A 21207-nucleotide genomic window follows, 5' to 3' on the forward strand; every position below is an offset into this window, starting at 1 on the left:
CCCATCTCTACTAAAAATACAAAAATTATCTGGGTGTGGTGGTGGGCATCTGTAATCCCAACTACTCGGGAGGCTGAGACAGGAGAATCACTTGAACCTGGGAGGCAGAGGTTGCAGTGAGCCAGGATCATGCCATTGCACTCCAGCCTGGGTGACAGAGTGAGACTCTGTCTCAAAAAAAAAAAAAAAAAAAAAAAAAAAAAAATCTCATCTTTCCTGCTCTTCCCAAGTTAAGAACAGTGTAAAGTTTCTATTGTTGATCTACTACGTGTAAAATGTCACTAGACCAAAATAATATATACAGAAAGATTGTCATAAATGTCACTTTAATACATTGTTCTAAAATTGAATAGTAGTAATTGAAAATGGAAAATAACTTATCATTCTAAAATATTTTGTGACAGTCATAAAAATTGACTTTTAAGTTTTTGTGATTTTTCTAAAACTATATATTTTTATTGATAAAATAGTTAATTATCATTGTTTTTGTGTGTTGCCTATTATTAGGGAAGGGAAGTGAATAAAACCTTACTTATGTAGTAAATGTTACAGTTCCCTGGAGAAGGCAGAGTTAAAATATAGAGGATAGTTTCATTTCTGATATTGATTTCTGTGATTATAGATGACATCTATATTAATCAAATTTTTTTAATGTGAAAAATGGAGTGCTGGCTGGGTGCAGTGGCTCACGCTTGTAATCCCAGCACTTTGTGGGACCAAGGTGGGCAGATCACGAGGTCAGGAGATTGAGACCATCCTGGCCAACATGTTGAAACCCCGTCTCTACTAAAAATGCATAGCTGGGCGTGGTGGCGTGCACCTATATTCCTAGCTACTCGGGAGGCTGAGGCAGGAGAATCACTTGAACCCAGGGTGGGGTGGAGGTTGCAGTGAGCTGAGATGGCGCCATTGCACTCCAGCCTGGGCAAAAAGAGTGAAACTCTATCTCAAAATAAATAAATAAATAAATACAAACAAACAAACAAACCAATGTGGAGATGGTAACTGACATATAAATGTTGGACCAACTTCATATTTTTGTAGTATGTTTCTGAAAAAGGAAAATGTGTTAATATTTTTAACATATCTTTATTTTAATTTTCCTTTCATAGAAAATAAACATGACCCAAAACAGGTATTTCAATAAGGCATCAGGCAATAGATACATGATACTTGATGATTTTGCTTCTAAATAGAATATTTTGTTATAATTTGAATCATAGGATATCTTTCTTGTAGTGGGTGAAACACTGTCTACATATGACGAAAATACACGGGATTTCATGTTTCCGGGTCCAAACCAAATGTCTGGACATCATGATTCAAACCGCCAGGTTACCATGAGGAGGATTTCTGGCCTTCGAGTAAGTGCTTGCAATTTTCTGAATCAGTTTTTGATGGAAAATCATTGTCAGAAACCACCGCATAGCGCTTGCCATCTTAAATGTGAAGAACAAATTCAAAGTGTAATTTAGTTTACTTCTTGTTTTATAGTTTAAATCTTAATTGTTTTAGATTTCAATATGTTACTTAACCATATAAAGATACTTCTTTATAGCAATGTAAAAATGGACTAATACAGTAAATTGGTTACTTAAACATATTAAAATCTAAATGAAAATAATTTAATAAAAAAAGTGCCATTCAAAATTTTTAAAATTTTAATTGACATTCTTCAAATCTCTGTCATCCCCTTCTCTCCCCATCCCCATCCCATCTTTGTCTCTTTGTCTCTTTCTTCTCTTTATTTTTTTCTCTAAGGAATGATAACAAACATTTGAAAAAATACTCAAACTCATTAGTATTCAGAGAAATCTAAGTTAAAACAACCATATGATTTCATTTATATAGCTATAAGATTGGGAAAATTTAATAAATCTGATAAAAGTGAAAAAATTAGAATCTTTTATATGCTGCTATACCATGCGATATGGTTAGGCTCTGTGTCCCCACCCAAATCTCATATTGAATTTTAATCCCTGTAATTCTCTTGTGTCAAGGGTGGGACCTAGTGAGAGGTGATTGGATCATGGGGGTGGTTTCCCCCATGCTGTTCTCATGATAGCAAGTGAGTTCTCACGAAATCTGATGGTTTTGTAAGTGTTTGACATTTCCTGCTGCACATACATTTTCTCTCTCGCCTGCTGCCATGTAAGATGATGTGCCTCTTCCCCTTCCACCGTGATTGTAAGTTTCCTGAGGCCTTCCCAGTCCTGCAAAACTGTGAGTCAAACCTCTTTCCTTATAAATTACCCAGTCTCAGATATTTCTTGATAGCAATATGACAATGGATTAATAGAGTAGATTGGTACTGAGGTAGTGGGGCATTGCTATAAGATACCCGAGAATGTGGAAGTGAATTTGGAACTGGGTAATGGGCAGATGGAGGAACAGTTTGGAGGGCTCGGAAGACAGGTAGATGTGGGAAAGTTTGGAACTTCCTAGAGACTTGCTGAATGGCTTTGACCAAAATGCTGTTAGTGATATAGACAATGAAGTCTAGACAGGGGTTGTCTCAGATGAAGATGAGAAATTTGCTGGGAACTGGAATAAGGGTGACTCTTCCTATGCTTTAGCAAAGAGACCGGCAGCGTTTTGCCCCTGCTGTAGAGATCTGTGGAACTTTGAACTTGAGAGAGATGATTTAGGGTATCTGGTGGAAGAAATTTCTAAGCAGCAAAGCATTCAAGAGGTGACTTGTTAAAGGCATTCAGTTTCAAAAGGGAAATGGAACATAAATGTTTGGAAAATTTGCAGCCTGACAATGGGATAGAAAAGAAAATTCGATTTTCTAAGTAGAAATTCAAGCCAGCTATAGAAATTTGCACAAGTAACAAGGAGTTGAATGTTAATCACCAAGATAATGGGGAAAATGTCTCCAGGGCATGTCAGAGACCTTTGTGGCAGCTCTTCCCATCACAGGCCTTGAGACCTAGGAGGAAAAAGTGGTTTTGTGGGCCAGGCCCAGGGTCCCTGTGCTGTGTGCAGCCTAGGGACTTGGTGCCCTGTGTCTCAGCCATTCTAGCCATGGCTGAAAGGGGCTAACATAGAGCTTGGACTGTGGCTTTAGAGGGTGCAGGCCTCAACCTTGGCAGTTTCCATGTGGTGTTGAGCCTGTGAGTGCACAGAAATCAAGAATTGAGGTTTGGGAACTTCCACTTAGATTTCAGAAGATGTGTGGAAACACCTGGATGCCCAGGCAGAAATTTGCTGCAGGGGCGAGGTGCTCATGGAGAACCTCTGCTAGGGCAGCCTGGAAGGGAAATGTGGGGTCAGAGCCTCCACACAGAGTCCCTGGGCAGTGCCTAGAGGAGCTGTGAGAAGAGGGCCACCGTCCCCCAGATCCCAGAATCGTAGATGTACCGACAGCTTGCACCATGTGCCTGGAAAAGCTGCAGACACTCAGTGCCAACCAGTGAAGGCAGCCAGTAGAGAGGCTGTACCCTGCAAAGCCATGGGGCGGAGTGCCCAAAACCATGGGAACCTACCTCTTGTATCAGCGTGACCTGGATGTGAGATATGGAGTCAAAGGAGATCATTTTTGAACTTTAAGATTTGATTGCCCTGCTGGATTTTGGACTTGCATGGGGCCTGTAGCCCCTTTGTTTTGATCAATTTCTCCCATTCGGAATTGTTGTATTTAATCAATGCCTATACCCCCATTGTATCTAGGAAGTAACTAACTTGCTTTTGATTTTACAGGCTCATAAATGGGAGGGACTTGCCTTGTCTCGATGAAACTTTGGACTGTGGACTTTTGAGTTAATGCTGAAATGAGTTAAGACTTTGGGAGACTGTTGGGAAGGCATGATTGGTTTCAAAATGTGAAGATATGAGATTCGGGAGGGTCCAGGGACTGAATGATGTGGTGTGGTTCTGTGTCCCTACCCAGATCTCATCTTGCAGCTTCCATAATTTTCACGTGTTATGGGAGGGACCCAGTGGGAGATGATTGAATCATGGGGATGGGTTCTCATGATAGTGAATGGGTCTCGTGAGATCTCATGGTTTAACAAACGGGAATTTCTCTGCACAAGCTCTCTCTTTGCCTGCCACCATCCATATAAGGTGTGACTTGCTCCTCCCTGCATTCCACCATGTGGAAGTGTAAGTCCAGTAAACCTCTTTCTTTTGTAAGTTGCCCATTCTCAGGTATATCTTTATCAGTACCGTTAAAAATGAACGAATACAGTATCTATCTTAAAGATGTATTATCTCTGATATACTAAGAGCCTTCTTAAGAATGTTTACCTGTTTGTTCATAATAGTGAAAAATGGAAATAATTGATATGTTAGTAGGAATTTAGATAGATTAGTTGTAAAACATTTATGTAATGGAAGTACATATTCATATACCTAAAATTAAAAGCTGCATCAAGTGACAGCTTACTCTCTATCCTTTACTATAACTTCTTTCAAATTCTGTGGATGATTTGAAAATACTTTATTGCTGAAAGTTAAGTCTTCCATGCAGAGAAACTGAGAGAAGCCCATGCCATTTCAAAAGAGGAAAAGCAAAAATTGTCCAGCTTGAAATTATTTGGATAGACCTTTAAAACTAATTTTGTAAAATATTAGAGTAGTCTGAATAAGGAGAGTGTTGATATATGAACAAATATAGTGAACTAAGTAGTATCTCTTGTAGATTTATGATATGCCCTATTCCAAGAAAAAGCAGCTTCATCTTAATGAAAGTATAAAAGTTGACTAAGTAGCAAGTCTATAAAACTATACTTTATTTGGGGATATTTCAATGTCCATTAGCGAGCTTCTGTACTATGAAAGTCTTCAAAGAGTATTTCAAGATCTGTGTGGAAACATACGATGAACAAATAATCACATTTTAAAATTATGGTCTCTTTAATGTAATTTAAAATTCTGTAGTATACCAATATGGTAATGTAAACTCAAGAGTATGGAGCATTAACAGGGATTTACTTTTCATCATTTAATTTGAGTTACTTTTGCATTTATTTGGAAGATGATGGATTATTAAAACAAAAATATATAAAAATTAGGACTTTTAGGAATGGCAGTTTGAAGAGATTGAGAGTTCTTATAAAACTAGACAAAATTTTCACAAACAACAAATTCAGGATACTGGAAACTGACAAAGTAAGACAAATGAAGAAGTTTTCATGCTTGAAAAACTGCTAAAGCTTTGGGAAAAACTGGCGAGAGTACTAACATTCTTGCCTGGGGTGCTGTTATATTCTGTTTGGTAATTGAGAACTGGAGTTTATCTATTCTGGAGCTAGGTGCAAAAATCAGCAGCTTAGCTACCAGGGGGAACAGAATCACTTTTGGGCAGTGGCACAGATAGTATGTCTTTGCCAGCTAACTGTCGTGGATTCAGTTGGAGCAGATGAAGAAACCCCACAGCTTTGCTAGGCAGAGCTCTAACTGGGGCAAGGATTACCTGCCAGAAAGTTGACAGGGAGGTCCTGGGAGTAAGGTAACAATAAAGGGCTGAGATAAACTCTCCACCTATTCTTGGCTGACTGTGAAACTGCCTGTCAAGGGGAGACAGTGAAAGTCCAGCCAAAAGTGAAAGCCAAGGGAGACTGAAGTCCTGGCTGCAATTTTGAATGATTTCCTAATCTACACACAGGTCATCAGTAGAGGGTAGGACTCCTATGGGTTCATTGCATGACCACTTACCTATGCATATGCAGGTGAGATTCCTAGAAAGAATCAAAGAATAAAAATACATAGAACATATATAAACTGAACACCAAATTGGCAGTTCTAAATCTAGCCATATCTATCATTATATTTAAATACGAATAGGAAAAATGCTTCAATCAGTAGTTTGTTGCCCTGGCAGAAAACAATGCACTCCTTCTGGGAATTCTTGTGATTCTGCATAATCATCTGTAAGTCCCAGGCTATCCTCCTGAAGCCTTTACTATGGCAAGGATTCAGACAACTTTTGGGATTAAATTCTGACACTTTGATGGATGAACTGAGTAACCTTTGGCAAAGCACCATAACATGGAGATATCATGGGGTTTTTGGGTGGATTAGTGTAAACTTGTAAATGGTTATAGCAGTGTCTGGCAAGTAAACACTCAATAAATGTTAGTGTTAGGATGATAGCCATGAATATCACGATGGTGATGATGGAGTAGTGATGATGATAATATCTCCTGTTCTAGAATGTGAACTCTATAAAAACAGAATCTTTGACTTTCTCATCTTTGAATTTAACTCTTAACACAGTACCTTGCCTGGAGTAGGTACTTAATACATGTCTCTTGATTAAATGGAATGAATGAATTGCATTTTGTTGTAGACTTCATAGATGAACTGACATTTCAAATGGTGTGATGATTAATTTTATGTGTCAGTTTGGCTAGATTATGGTGCCCAGTTATTTGATCAAACACAAGTCTAGATGTTATTCTAAGAAGTATTTGATAGTTGTGATTAGTATTTACAATCACTTGACTTTAAATAAAGGAGATAACTTTCGAGATTACTTTGGCAATTTGAGTGGGCCTCATCTAATAAATTGAAGACCTGAGGAGGAAAAGCTGAGGTTTACTGATGAACAAGGGATTCTTTTGTTTTGTTTTGTTTTTGAGTCAGAGTCTTTCTTTGTCACCCAGGCTGGAGTGCAGTTGCAAGATCATGGCTTATTGCAGCCTTGACTTCCTGGGCTCAAACAGGAATGTCTATAGTGATTGTCCTGTCCCTGCTGCACATGTGCACCTTGGGCATGTGTGAGGCAGATAACTTTTCTCTTTAGGTCATATGTCTTCTGATTGTGAGAAACTGTATTTTAGGAGCTGTACATAAAGAACTACACCTCAGCAGCCTTATCTATACCAGGATTTTATTTAGATGCCAACATCCTGGATTTCAGTCTGAAGTTGTACAAGGATGAGATTTTAATTCCTTTCTTTCTTTCTTTCTTTTTTTTTTTTTTTTGGTAGAGCATGAATGTATTTTGCATGTGAGAGAAATGTAAGTTATTTGTGGTCAGAGAGCAGACTGGTGGTTTTAAATCTGTGCACAAAGTTTTTGCTACTCCTTCATTGAAAAGGTAGCATAACTACTCTGTCCTTGAGTTTGGATTATAGTTAGTGAGTCTAATGAATAGAATGTGGTAGGGGTGACAGTGTTAGATTCTGAGACTACATCATTGTGGCTTCCTTCTTGCTTTGCTCTTGGATCATCCACTTTGATTAATTAGAGCTGCATCATGAGGACACTCAGTAGCTCTTTGGAGAGGTTTATGAGTTGCTGAATGTTCTTGCCAAAAGCTAGAAAGGAACTGAGGCTTCCAGCCAACAGCCCTGTGAATGAACCTTCTTGAGAAGCAGATTCTCAAGCTCCAGTCAAGTTTTCAGTGGACTGCAGCCTAAATGACATCTTGACCACAATTTCATGAGAAATTTCAGCACAGAAACACATAGCTCAACCTATCTCAGATTTCTGACCCATAGAAATTACGTGAGATAATAAATGTATACTGATGCTTTAAACCACTAAGTTTCAAGGTAATTTGTTTTGTAGTACTAGGTAATTAACAAGTAGATATAGTGGATATCACTATTAAGATATGGTTGTAGAAGAACACACATTGAAAAATGTAGCCTAACTACTCTTCTTGAGTGTAGACTGTAGTGATTCTGATGAATAGAATGTGGTAAGAATGACAGTGTTAGATTTTTGAGACTACATCAGTTCAGTCAATTGTTAGGCAACTCCGATTTACCTTTTCTTTCAACATGTATGATGTTTTTAAACTTAGCTGGTCACAGACTTGATTTGTTGAGGCCAAATGTAGGTATTGAATCACAATTGCTTTTGCACCGACCTAATACTTTGGTCAGTGTCTGATTTTTACTGTATTAGAATGAAACTGCCCTGTCCATAGACTGTATTCTTTAATGTTTTGGTGAATGCATAATTGTGTGCTTCCAAATATTTTCACAGATACTTTGTGACTGTCCTTTCGAATTTTACCATTTATCTCTATTTATTTCAAACAGTGTTCAAGGTGGTGATTGAAATGTTAGAAATATAAGCCATGTTCATTTCTAGATATGAATGTAAGATACATTATGGGAAAAAATGTTGGCAGAATTAGTAGAGATTTATCTTTTCTATTTTCAAGAACTATATGCCCAGGAGCTGGGTTTTTTGTTTTTGTGTTTTTAAAATTTTAATGGACAGGCCAGACCCAGTGGCTCATGCCTGTAATTCCCATGCTTTGGGAGGCTGAGGCTGGAGGACTGCTTGAGGCCAGGAGTTTGACACCAGCCTGCATGACATAGTGAGATCCTGTATCTACAAAATAATGAAAAAATTAGCTGAATGTGGTGGTGTGTCCTGTAGTCCTAGCTGCTTGGAAGGCTGAGGGGAAAGGATCACTTAAGTCCAAGAGTTAGAGTCTGCAGTGAGCTGTGATGGCACCGCTATACTCCAGAGACCTTGTCTCTAAGAAAAAAAATTAATTGAGAAATATAAATTGTATATATTTATGATATACAACATGATGTTTGATGTATGTATACATGGTGCAATGGCTAAATCAAGCTAACATTTGTTTCTTGACTATATAGTTGAATATGTCTTAAGTTGTAAAAGTAAAAAGCTGAAATTTATTAAGTGTGTTTATATATTTATGACTATAATATGTCATAGTTTAAAAATTTAAAACAATTTGACAGGGAAATACTTAAAAATGAAAAAATAGACTAATTATTTTATAAAAGTAATATAATCACTCATAATGGAATCATCAGCAGAGACACTGTTACTTGCTAACATTTAGCCAGTACTATGTTGTCTTTATCTTTAATAAAAAGTTCAAACTAACAGTGAAACAGCTGAACTTTGACAGGTGTTTGTTACTTCAGGTCATATTCTTATCATTAATAATTATTTCTATTTAAATGGAAATGTCTAATAATACCCTCTTTTTTCTTCTCAGGGAAGTTCTCCAAAGCTGGAATTTTCTACAACTTCAGTGATTACTGAATGTCTGATAAGTTCAAGGAAATGCCGCACTCAGGTTAAAATGATTTATATAAAGTATTTAATGGTTTAATTTATTTGGTCATATTTGTGACCTTTTGGCAAGTGTTACTTATTTTGGCTGCAGCTCTTTTCACTTTTTGGGGCATCAATTTTTAGATGAAGTAAAACAATATAGGTATTTAACAGTTTGGTTACATCTTAGTAAATGTGAGAATGAAAAGCTTGGTATGTATGATAGAGGATGTTATCATGTGATTATTATTACTACTGTTTTTTTACTTCTTGGACCTTTTGATTTTAGTGCACAGAAATCAAGCTACCATAAAGATGTTAGGATCAAGTAACCTCACAGAGATCTAGGCTTCTTGAAATGTCATGGAAGTTACAGGTTACTGCCAAAGGTTCAAAGGATACCTTTTTTAGCAGATGTTACCAGAGTTATCAGACTGGGATACTGGTGTTTAGTGAGTATGGTTTCTTGACTGTCTCTGATTTCTTGAGGGACTGTTGCTCAGTTTGGTGGCCATACTGGTACTGCCAGATCAAGAGAATCTTGAACATTCCAGCCTAAGGATCATCTGTGTCTTTGAAAACACCCTTTAGTAAGCTGAGATATCTGGATCTAATACTCCATTTGTCTGACTTCTTGTTTTTCCTTTTTTTATATTTTTGAGACAGGGTCTCACTCTCTTGCCCAGGGTGGAGTGCAGTGGCATGCAGCTTTGATTTCCTGGGCTTAAGCGATCCTTCTGCATCAGTCCTGTTAGTAGCTGGGACTTTAGGTGCATGCCACCGTATGCGGCTAACTTTTGTATTTTTTTGAGATAGAATTTGCCATGCTGCCCAGGCTGGTCTTGAACTCCAGGGCTCAAGCAATCTGTCCACCTTGGCCTCCCAAAATGCTGGGATTACAGGTGTGCACTAATGTGCCTAGCCTAGTCTGAATTATTACTGAGTCACCAGGGTGGCTTACTTCCTTGTCCACAGATTATCTAATAATGTCCAGATATCACTCATGTACAGTTGCACTGTGATTGGGTAACAGTGACCTATCTATGATGAAGAGCCAATAATATGTATAGCCCACAGGGCTCAAAAAGGGCAGGACTGGGCTTATCATGGAAGGAGTGCATTGTTCATTTACTGCATTATCAGTATTCAAGTAAATTTGCTGAGGATGATAACTGTGACTTAAGCCAAGAAAGGTAAAATATAGAATTATTGAGGGGAACATTCTTATTTTATTTAGAAAGATATTTAATAATTCAGAGTGAGGCTGTAGTTATTTATCTTTTAGATGCAAGCTGAAACACAGCTTTTAGAGCTCTAAAAACCTATGGTTGCCAAATGCAGAGATATGTTATTGACTTGTTTTAGAGATGTGCACTGTGCACATTGTAAATGGTTAGAAATACTTTGCCTGGACTCAGATAGTTTTTTTTCATCACACTGGAGTATGTTCTTCCAATAGATGGATAGAGAAGTAATTTTTTCTTTTTAACATTTTGTTTGAAACATAGCATACACATAGAAAAGTACATACATTCTAAGGGTACAGCTTGGTGAAAGCCGTTTCTGAATGTAAAGCCATTACCCATTTGTAGTTTAATTGTACTTAGGAACTAACATTTCTATCTGGAAACTTTTGACAAGACTTTTCCATTTTATTTTTATTTTTATTTTTTTTGACTTGGGATCTTTATTGAACACAGATATGACAGAAAAGGCGTTGGTGTTATTATTTAAGGAAATATGTTTTCTTTAAATATTCTTTCCAGAAACAGTTTTGAATTCGAGTTCCTCATAAGGCTGCTGTAAAAATTAGGGAATATATGCAATATGTCTGGCATGTAACATTATTATTTAGAATATTGCAGCTGTTACTAATGATATATTTTTTAAAGAAATTAAGACGGGGAGATACAGAAGACAGTAGTTGAAATATGACATAGAAAAAATTACCTGGTAGGCACAATACAATATTCACTTTTACATTAAAATTCTGAATGTTAACACCCTTTGATTGTATTTAAGAAGATGATAAGTCTACTTTTTAAGGTGAATGTTCGTTACAATTAAAGTTTTAATAGCGGTAAAGCAGCATTTTTAGTTTCAAAGACAATAATACAAACTACTTTTGAGAGGAGTGAAACTGTAAAAACATGTTTAGGTTTACAAAAATACTTGTAATGATCTTTATTCCTTTTGGCACTTTATTTTCAAATTGGATGTTTTGTCACCAATTGAATGGACTGAAAAATTAAGCATATTACTATGAATTTTCTGGAATAAAACTAGTTTTCATTTCTACTCATTGTTTTTACCTACTGCAAAGTGGAATTCATTATTAAGTAGTTAAATATCAGTAGTAACTTTATGAATATAAATTTGTTAATCTGCTGTATCACATAGCTTTGGTTGTATTACAGACCTCACTAACTTAGTGGCTTAAAACAGCAAATGTTTCTCACAGTTCTGTGGATCTGCTGGTTGATTTTTTTAGTCTAGAATGGTTGGCTAGGGATGAATGGTTTAGGATGGCTTTACTCACATGTCTGACAGTGGCAGATGTTTTGCCCAGGGAAGGATCTTAAATTTCTGGTGTTGAACTTGATTTCAGCTGGGATGAGATAGTCCCATCATCTGTCAGGCTAAGAATTCCACCTCATCATGTGCAGGAAAGTTTTTAGGAATTTTCAAGTCTCTCTCCTTTTGCTACATGTGCTATTTTCCTGTTGTCCAAAGCAAGTCACATGGTCAATCCATTTTATAAATGGTATAACACAGTCACTTTTTAAAAGTTTTAATCGGCATGAACAGGATCCATTAAGGAATAACTAGGTTAGACAGCATGCATTTGTAGTAAATGCTACGTAATTTATAACTTTCTCTAGTAGTATGCAGTATTAAAAGCTTTAATAAAGAAGATGAGATTAATTAAGGTTTGATATAATCAGAGGTAAATATATAAGAAGGAACTTTACAGCATTGCTGAAATGGCTGATGATGAGTTTAGTTGGGTCTGGAGTTAAGAGATACTAAAAATGTGTAAAGAACTTGGGGGAAGAATTCTAGGGACTGAGGAGGTGAGAAGGGTAAGTAACAGATTCAGTGAGTAAGAAGTAGGTTGAAGAAAAGAGGTTTTGGTCAGCAAGGGATTTTAAGAATTGGGATGCAAGGGATCTACATATTTAGGAAATCCAAGATGGAGTAGAATTAGATAATTAAAGCTGAAAAACAGAAACTCATGATTCCAAGGTCTTAGAAAGATTCATTGCTTGAATCTTTTAGTAAACTCAAAGATCATTTTTATTGCTAACATTCCTTGCTTCTGTAAGTCTGTGATGTCATAGAGATGGGTGAAATGGATATAGTAGAAAAATTCTGAATTACTTTTTGAAATCATTGAACAAGGTGGAGAAGGTCCAGAAGCATACCACGAACTATAGAAGAAGGAAAGATGAAGTAATCTGATGCAACTGGTCTGCATGAAATGCATAGACCGTTGTCCCAGCTGAAACTTACTTTTCGAATTAGGAAAATTAATTTTCTTTCCTGTGTATCCACTTAAAAAATTTGACTCTTCTTCATCATATTCACATTTGTATTTTATTCACTTAGTTACCCTTAGCAAGTAGAGAGGTGTTGAGGAAGTAGAGCAGGAGGGAGGATTGGTGGCTTTTAAAAGTGATTAAAGTTAGGAAGACATTTAAAAATTCTCAGCAGTCCATTTTCTTGAATTAAAAAGCTTCTTATAACTCTGGATAGAGTATCAAATATTATATTACTTGCTTGGAATCCAACTATTAAGGCATTTATAAGGCAGAGATTATTTGAATAAGATGTTATTCTAACAGTAAAAAAGTTAGAATTATCAAATTTTAGCCTCAAAATTTTTAGACTGCTAACCAGTTTTATTAGAAAATAAAATATATTACTAAGTTGATAATGTTTTTTATGTTTCTAATTTTATAAAAATATGGGACCAGAATTAAGATGGTATGTTTATCTGTCATTGTGAGGTTACAGCTTGGAAGGGAGCTTAAAAGTATGTATTGCAATCCAAATAACACATTTCATTAAAATATGTATAGAGTTCTTTATATTTTTGTGTTATATATATATAATTATAGCAGAAGAGATGAAACTTATTTTTATAGTTTTATCTTTAAAGATTTTGTAATCAACTAATTTGGCTTGTATTTTTAACATTACTAAACATAGTTCTCTTATATAGCCAATTACATGAATATTTAAATATATTTGATAACCAATGTTTGCACTTTTTTAGTATACTGAAAAATAATTTTTTTGACTTTGTTTCTTAAAGTTTTCAAGTGATTAAGTATTGGGCTTTAATTTTTATAAAGTCCTTGTTAGTTGGACTTAAGGAAGTTTGAGACAATGTACTTTAATAACTACTGCAGAAAGAGTTATCTAGGAGAATGTGGATTTGACTTATCACAGGATCAGCACAGATAGGAAGGACTGATCCAGTTGGCTTTGATAGATTTCGTGTGTCTTATTTAAATTACTTTTTAAATTTTTTCCCACCAATAGGAATTTTAAAAATCCCCTTTGACCAAGTTAATTTTTATTTTTTATGTTTAGGATAAATTTATTTACCATTTGGCTCCAGTTGAAAAATCACATGGCAGACTACAAAACAGAACATCAAGATCACAAAAGAAAAAATCCAAGTCACCTGAGAGAAGTAAATACTGTATAAATGCAAAAAACTATGAACAGCCTACAATTTCTTCAAAATCACACTCTCCATCTCCGTACACAAAAAGACGCATGTGTGAGCTATCTGAAGACACCAGGCGGCGGCTGGCCCATTTAAATCTGGGACCCTATGAGTTCAAAAAAGAAACAGATAAACCTCCATTTGTGATTAGACATGTATGTGTTCTCTTAAGTATTTCTGTTTGAAACTGATCAGTTTTTCCCCCCCAAAAAAAGTTATTCTGAAATATCTTTCAACTTCTAGCTTATATTAATACTTTTCTTTCCTGACTGCTACCCTGGCAGTCTAAGATGGGAAATTAATTTAGAATGAAAGAACTTGCGTTTTTTTCAGTCTTCAGACCTGACAGAGATCAAGCTGTGTTATGAATGCCATGTTAAATCTCTCAGTACCGGTTTCCTTTCTTCTACAGTAGATATCATCATAACTCTACCAACTGAACTTGGTTGTAATTGACATTAGTACTGAAATGGCAGAGTAGGGCTTTAAAAGAGAACCAAATATTCTTTATGAAAAGGAAGACCCTCCTTTTTCAAGTTTTAAAATTAAAATGGAAAGTAAGTTTCCTTTCAAATTACATCCCTTGGGTAAGCTTTGTATAATGGATCTTCAAAGCAAATTGTTGTTTGATGGTTATGGGAAGGCCTTTGAAAATGCAAAAAGTTCATTTAAGGGTAACCTAGTTCTAATCTTTCTGTACTGAATTGTGCTGTTGATATAGTTGAAATTTAGAGTCTTGTGTTTATGTGATTATCAAATAGACTTTGGCTAAATTTAAGGGTTTGGAATCAGAATGTTTAGTAAAGGACTCCCTCAGAATCTTCATAGTTTTCTGAACTTTTATGAAGTATTTTTACCTTAAAAGCAGTTCTTCACTGAACGCTTTCAAACTAATAAAAATATGAATTAATATAATATATATATAATAATACTAAACTTCAAGATTTAAGTGCTGATAGAAGCAAAATAACTTTTTGGGATATCTATAAAAATATTTCTGACTAATTTCTTTAATTCATTTTTTCTAAATTTTAAAATGAATTCATCCAATATAAAAATATGCCCCTTCGGTGGTCTAATAACTTTTTGAACATACACAATCTGAAAGTTCAGATTTTCTTTATGATACCTTTTTAAAACAATTTAAATATTATCTTAAGCAACATTTCCTTCCACCTATATTTTGACTGAGTCATTTTTTTAACTCTTAAGTAAGAGATTGTTTCATTATAAATGAAAATTTATAGTATAATGGATGCTTTTAAGTGGCAGTATTTTATTGAGGTTATTGTGACTACTTTTCTCATTTCTACAGAATTTGATTTTAACTTTTGGTCACTTTTTTGTTGTTTGACCAATATTCAGATAATATTTTAGTTGCATATTTGGTGACAGTTTTAGAATGCCTTTAATTTTAAATCTTCCCATAATTACAAATTAAATTGAAAAGAAAGGATATACTATATTTTCATCCAAAGGAATAGTAACATTTTAATTAAAACGCTTATGCACAAAAATAAACTGAAATATTTTAGGGGTGAGCCACATTAAAATTGTTTGGAAAAATAACTGCTTTTTTTAAATGTTTGTTTTATTATTACTTTTTATGTCAGTGTTTAGAATGGAATAATTCTAATATTGCTTGATACAAACTTTGAAATTTGTATTTAAATGGTTTCCCTCCCTAGCTTTTCAATAAGCAGAAATGCCTACTCCTAAGTCTATACTTAAAAAATTGCTTACATTATTAAATAGGAAAGTGAATTTTCCAATTGTATTTATAAACATAGAGTTTTTTTTCTCCATATCCATTCATGGTTTTAGAAGCACTTAGCAAATTGGTAACAAACACAATTTTAACTTAATACATGCATATGCAAAAGGTAACACTTTTAGGAAAGACATTGTAGTGAATGTACATGGTAATCTACATTGTAAGATTACTTTTATGAAAAGTAATCTTAAAGAATAAGGAAACAGTCTTAAGAAATCAATTCACATGCTTCCAAGATTCTTTCATCTTAAAGATAAGGAAACAGTTTTAAGAAATCAATTAGCATGCTTCCGAAGAAACTGGTGCAATTATCCTAGAGGAGTAAAACAGCCTTTTTATTTTTCATTTACGCAGAATAAGATCTTTTCTTTTTCTACTGTGGTAAAATACACATAAATTTACCATTTCAGATTTAAACTGTACAATTCAGTTGTTTTAAGGATGTTCACAGTGTTACGTAGCTATCTGGTTCCAGAACTTCTTTGTCTCCTAAATGGAAACTCTGTACTCATTAAGTATTCACTCCCCATTCCTTCCTTCCCATAGTCTTGGCAACCACTAATCTGCTTTCTGTCTCTATGAATTTGCCTATAAATTGAATTATACAACATTTCATATAAATAGAATTATATAACATTTGGCCTTTTGTGTCTGGCTTTTTTCACTTAGCACAGTGTTTTTGAGGTTCATCCATGTTGCATATATCAGTACTTAATTCCTTTTTATGGCTTAATTATATCCTGTTGTAAGGCTATATACCACATTTTACCCATTGTGTGGGCTGTCTTTTTTTAAAAAATTGTTTTTTTAAATTGTGGTTATATATATTATAAAATTTACCGTTTTAACCATCTTTGAGTGTGTAGTTTAGAGACATTAAGTATATTCATGTTGTTATACAACCATGCTACATCTATATCTAGAACTTTTTTCATCTTACTAAACTGAAACTCTGTGCCCATTAAGCAATAACTGTACATTCCTGTCTCCCCCAACACGTGACAACCACTACCATTCTACAATTTCTATGAATTTGACTACTCTTGATACCTCATATAAGTGTGATTATATATCCTGTGTCCTACTTTGATTGGCTTATTTAACTTAGTATAATATTCATAAAGGTTCATCCATGTTATAGCATATGTGAGAATCTCCCTTTTACAGTTGAATAATATTTTCTTACATTTATATACTACATTTGTTTGTTCATTCTCCTCTTGATGGACACTTGGTTTGCTTCCATCTTTTGGATATTATGAGTAATGTTGCTGTGTCACAATGTGTACAGTGTGAATAATGCTGCTGTAAACATAGGTGTACAAATATATTTTTGAGGCCCTGCTTTCAAGTCTTTCGTGTATATACCTAGATGAAAAATTGCTGAGTCATATCGTAATTCTGTTTTAAATTGTTTGAGACCCTGACATAGTGTTTTTTATAGCAGGTGTACCATTTTGCACTGCACACCAACAAATTGCAAGTGTTCAGATTTAGTCACATCTTCTCCAACACTTTATTTTCATAGTAGCCATCCTAATGGGTACGTCACTATGATTTTGTGGTATCTCAAAATTACAGTGAAGTAGTATCTCACTATGATTTTGATTTCTGTCTCCTTAATGATTAGTGATGTTGAATTTTTTCTTTTCATGTTCTTATTGGCCATTTGTATAACTTCTTTGGATAAATGTCTATTCAAGTTCATTTTTAAATCTATTTGTTTTTGTTATTGAGTTGTAGGGGTTCTTTATTCTGGATAATAACCCCTTATCAGATAAATGATTTGTAAATATTGTCACTGATTCAATGGGTTGCCTTTTCATTCTGTTGATATTACTTTTTGATGCACAAAAATTTTAAATTTTGATGAATAGGAATTTTTTTTACACATTTGTATCATTATTTTTACTTTTTGTTAGGAAATATGGTTAACTATTATTATATTAAGCTATAGATCACTGAGCATGCTGGGCTCTGAAAGCAGCCAAGTAAAGACACTGTTTGAATTAAAAATGTGCATGCTAAGGAGATAAGCAAATGACTAGACTTTTAAAAATATGGCAAAGTATATTGCTCTTTTTTTAACCTTGTTAAAAAAAGCAAACTAGGCACTGGAGTAATAAACATTTCAATTCCAAGTCTGTTTATTTTAAAGTAAGCACATATATATAATTAAACATTTTTGAAGTTAAATTTCAATTTTATTTTGCAACGAACAACAAAATACTTGAATAAACTTTTTGGGACATGCCTGACTCTCATGGTCACCATCATATTTCCCTGATTATGTATGCTGTCTGTACCCTAGTAGTTTTTCTGGTGCCATGAGATTGAAAGTGTAGGAACGTTTCAACTCTCTTTTACATAAAAATCCTGCTTCCTCTAGGTTGATCCCCCAAGTCCCAGGGCTGATACTTTATTTGGATCTTCTGGCAGAGACTGTGAAAGAGATGGATGGTCAAGGGTGCACAATGGTAAGCTAGAAGTTTTCTTTATTCATTGCCGTAGTTGCCTGAGCTACAATCAAGCTTTTAATTTGGCATCAATTAACAAAAACAGAATCTTTGTTACATTATTGGATGATATTGTATAATGTAGCTTTTTACAACTTGTGGTGCACCCATATAGTTACTCTCTAAAATATTAGGATTTCTGTGCTACTATAAATCATTTCCTACCTTGAGATTTAGAATATATATATTAACATGTTTAAAAATGTGATATATTCTAGTAAAAAATGACTTGATTACTTTTACTCAACATTTTATAAACTTAACTGTGGAACCCTTTTCTCACCAAGTAATTTTAACTATGTTGATAAGAATGGTTTTTCATCTGTAGCCCTAGCAGTCCTATGGTTAGATAAGTTGCTTCTTAAGTTCAATATGAATATAATTTTTGTGAAGAAGGTTAAATAGTATTGTATAATTAAGGGTATTGAGTGTTAATATCTGTAGACATTGGCTAGTGAGTTCAATAAGTATTCCCTAGCAGCCTTTAAAGTTAATTTAGTACATACTAAGAAAGTCATAGAGGAAGAAAAAGGAGATTGAGCGAAAAAAAATAGAATCATTAATATAATCATTACATTGAGTGAGCTTCATCTCTATTTCTAACATGTTGTGTGTAATCTCTTATTTTTTTAGTGATGAAATTAAACATTGTTTTCTGAAAACATGCAGAGTTCGTGCTTGTTTTTGTTTTTTAGCACTAGCAGGGAGATAGATGTGATAATCAACAAGTCTTTTATATCCACAATAGCAGATTACGTGAAATTAGAAACAGATGTTACACACTGTTCTCTCTCTTGGAAGAAGCTTATGGACACAGAAAATGAACTTTAGGAACAAGCCAATGTAAAGTAACTTTAATGTAGATGTTTCTTTGGAAGATTTTTTGGGAACACTTAAGCATCTGATTTTTCTTGACAATTACATATTTGCCAGCAGAACTGTTGTAGTTTCTAATAACTTTTAATCAAAGCAGTCAGCTGCCTATGTAGAGGTATAATCAGAGAGGTCAATAATGAGTTGTTGTTTTCTTTTAACTTTTTATTTTGATTTTGACATAATTTCAGACTTACAGAAAAGTAATAGTAGTACAAAGAATTGCCATGTAGCTTTCACTCAGAATCCATAAACAATAATATTTGCTTTTTCTTTCTCTTTTTCTCTTTCCTCTGTCTGTGTATGAGTCTGTGTATAGATTTTTTTTGACAGGAATATTATTATGGACTGAATTTGTATGCCCTAAAAGTTCATATGTTGAAGGCCTAGCCCCTAATATGGTGGTTTGGAGATGGAGGCTTTGGGAGTGATTAGGTTTAGATGAGGTCCTGAGAATGGGGCCTTCATAATGACATTAGTGTCCTTACAAGCAAATACACCAGAGAACTTGTTCTCTCCTTCTCTTGCTGCCATTTGAGGACCCAACTAGAAGGCAGCCATCTACAAGAGAGGAAGAGAGAACTTACCAGAACCTGACCATGCTGATACTCTGATTTCTAATTTTCAGTCTTCAGAACTGTGAGAAATAAAATTCTGTTGTTTAAGCTACCCAGTCCATGATATTTTGTTATGGTAGCCTGAACAGATTAATTCAGACAATATTTTATATGATTAACACCAGTTAATTAACAATGTAGCAGATTAACAATGATATAATAATATTAACTGATCTATAAAGCTAAATCAGATTTTGCCAGTTGTCCTAATAATATCTTCATAGCAAAAGAAATATTGTCATATATACCATTCAGTTGCCATGTCTCTTTTGTTTTCCTTAATATGGATTAGTTCCTTAGTCTTTCATTGTGCTTAATGACATTGATAATTTTGAAGAGCATAAGCCAGCTATTTTGTAGAATGTTCCTCAATTTGGGTTTGTTTGATTTTTCCTCATGATTAGATTCAGATTATTTATTTTCCCCCAGAATACAACAGAAGTGATGTGTTACTCTCAGTGCATCACACCAGGAGGTATGTGGTGTTTCTGTACTACTGGGGATGTTCATTTTAGTCATTTGATTAAGATGGATGTGCTGGTTTTCTCCATCAAAAAGGTGCTATTTCTGTCTTTTGTAATTGTACAGAAATACTTTGAAATTATGTAATATCCTATTATACCTCAACTTTGACTCCTTTAGCATATATTGATGACTGTTGCCTGAAACAATTTCTTACTCTGATTTTTGCCAAATAGTGATGTTTTAAAAATTCGATTCCTCTTTGTACATTTAAGAGCTGGATTTCTAGAGCTTTTCCTTCTTGCGTTTCTGAACTTAATGTCCCCCCCCCCACCCTTTTTTTTAAAAACTACATTTTTTCTCCTGGCTGACAGCTGAGCAGTTCCTGAACTTTTGGGTTCTCATCAACCATTTAAATACATATGGGGATTTCTTATGGTAGGACCTCTTACACTTAATGAATTTTCACTTTTGATTTTACTGTAATAGAAATTCTTGTTGAACATTTTCTTGCAAATTATCTTGCCTAATATTTATTTTTTATAGGATGCCATTTTCACCAACATTACTGCTTTAGTTCTCAAAATAATCACATGAAGATGGATTTAATTATATTTGAGAAAAACGGCAGCGGTTTAGAGAAGTTATGTGACTTGATAGTTACAAATCTAGAATCCAGGTCTTCTAGCTTCTAGCTCCTTCTTTTCTACCAGTCTCATACTACTTTCTCTACTTTCATTAAGGTATATTTTTTAAAATAAAAATTTCAAGCACATTGTATCTGTTACTGCCATGTTATATAATTCTAATTGTAATTTGTGCAGTCCTTTTGAAGAAACTCAGTATCTCTTGTAATGTGATGCTTTTTGTAAGCTTTATCTAGTTATTTTTGTATTTGAAGAGGAAATCAAGGACATCCATCCTGGCCTCTTTTTACATTTTGCTTAGGAATTTAGGAAATATGTTAGACTCTCTCTTTCCTCTTAGAGGAACCTTCTTTTCTTCTCGTCTTTTGAAGATTCTTTTATGAGTCTCATTTCTATGTAAAATCGTAATATTTTATGAACTTCCATTAATCCCTTATCAGATGATTAACTGTCACAAAGTAAAATAGAAATAACATTTCAAATCCCAATATGTCATACGTTGAGTAGACAACAGTAACTGGTAATGTTTTAATATTTTCTGAATAAAATGGCATGTAGTCATCATGTACATCCTCAT

General features: G+C 34.4%; 1 protein-coding gene across 7 annotated transcripts in view; it reads left to right on the plus strand.

Annotated features, from left to right (window-relative positions):
* SPATA6 (spermatogenesis associated 6) overlaps positions 1-21207 on the plus strand; it is a 215564-nt gene that overhangs the window by 64592 nt on the left and 129765 nt on the right. For all 7 annotated transcript variants that reach the window (XR_005242091.2, XR_005242090.2, XM_007978825.3 and 4 more), the window contains 4 exons: positions 1240-1364; positions 8945-9025; positions 13603-13896; positions 17905-17992. Coding sequence is in view for 5 of the 7 variants with exons in the window: in XM_007978825.3 (XP_007977016.1) it covers positions 1240-1364; positions 8945-9025; positions 13603-13896; positions 17905-17992 (588 nt within the window). In the remaining 2 variants the exon portion in view is untranslated. The remainder of the gene's footprint in view (positions 1-1239; positions 1365-8944; positions 9026-13602; positions 13897-17904; positions 17993-21207) is intronic.

The sequence above is a fragment of the Chlorocebus sabaeus genome, chromosome 20 (genome assembly GCF_047675955.1).
Source record: "Chlorocebus sabaeus isolate Y175 chromosome 20, mChlSab1.0.hap1, whole genome shotgun sequence".
NCBI classification, from domain to species: domain Eukaryota; kingdom Metazoa; phylum Chordata; class Mammalia; order Primates; family Cercopithecidae; genus Chlorocebus; species Chlorocebus sabaeus.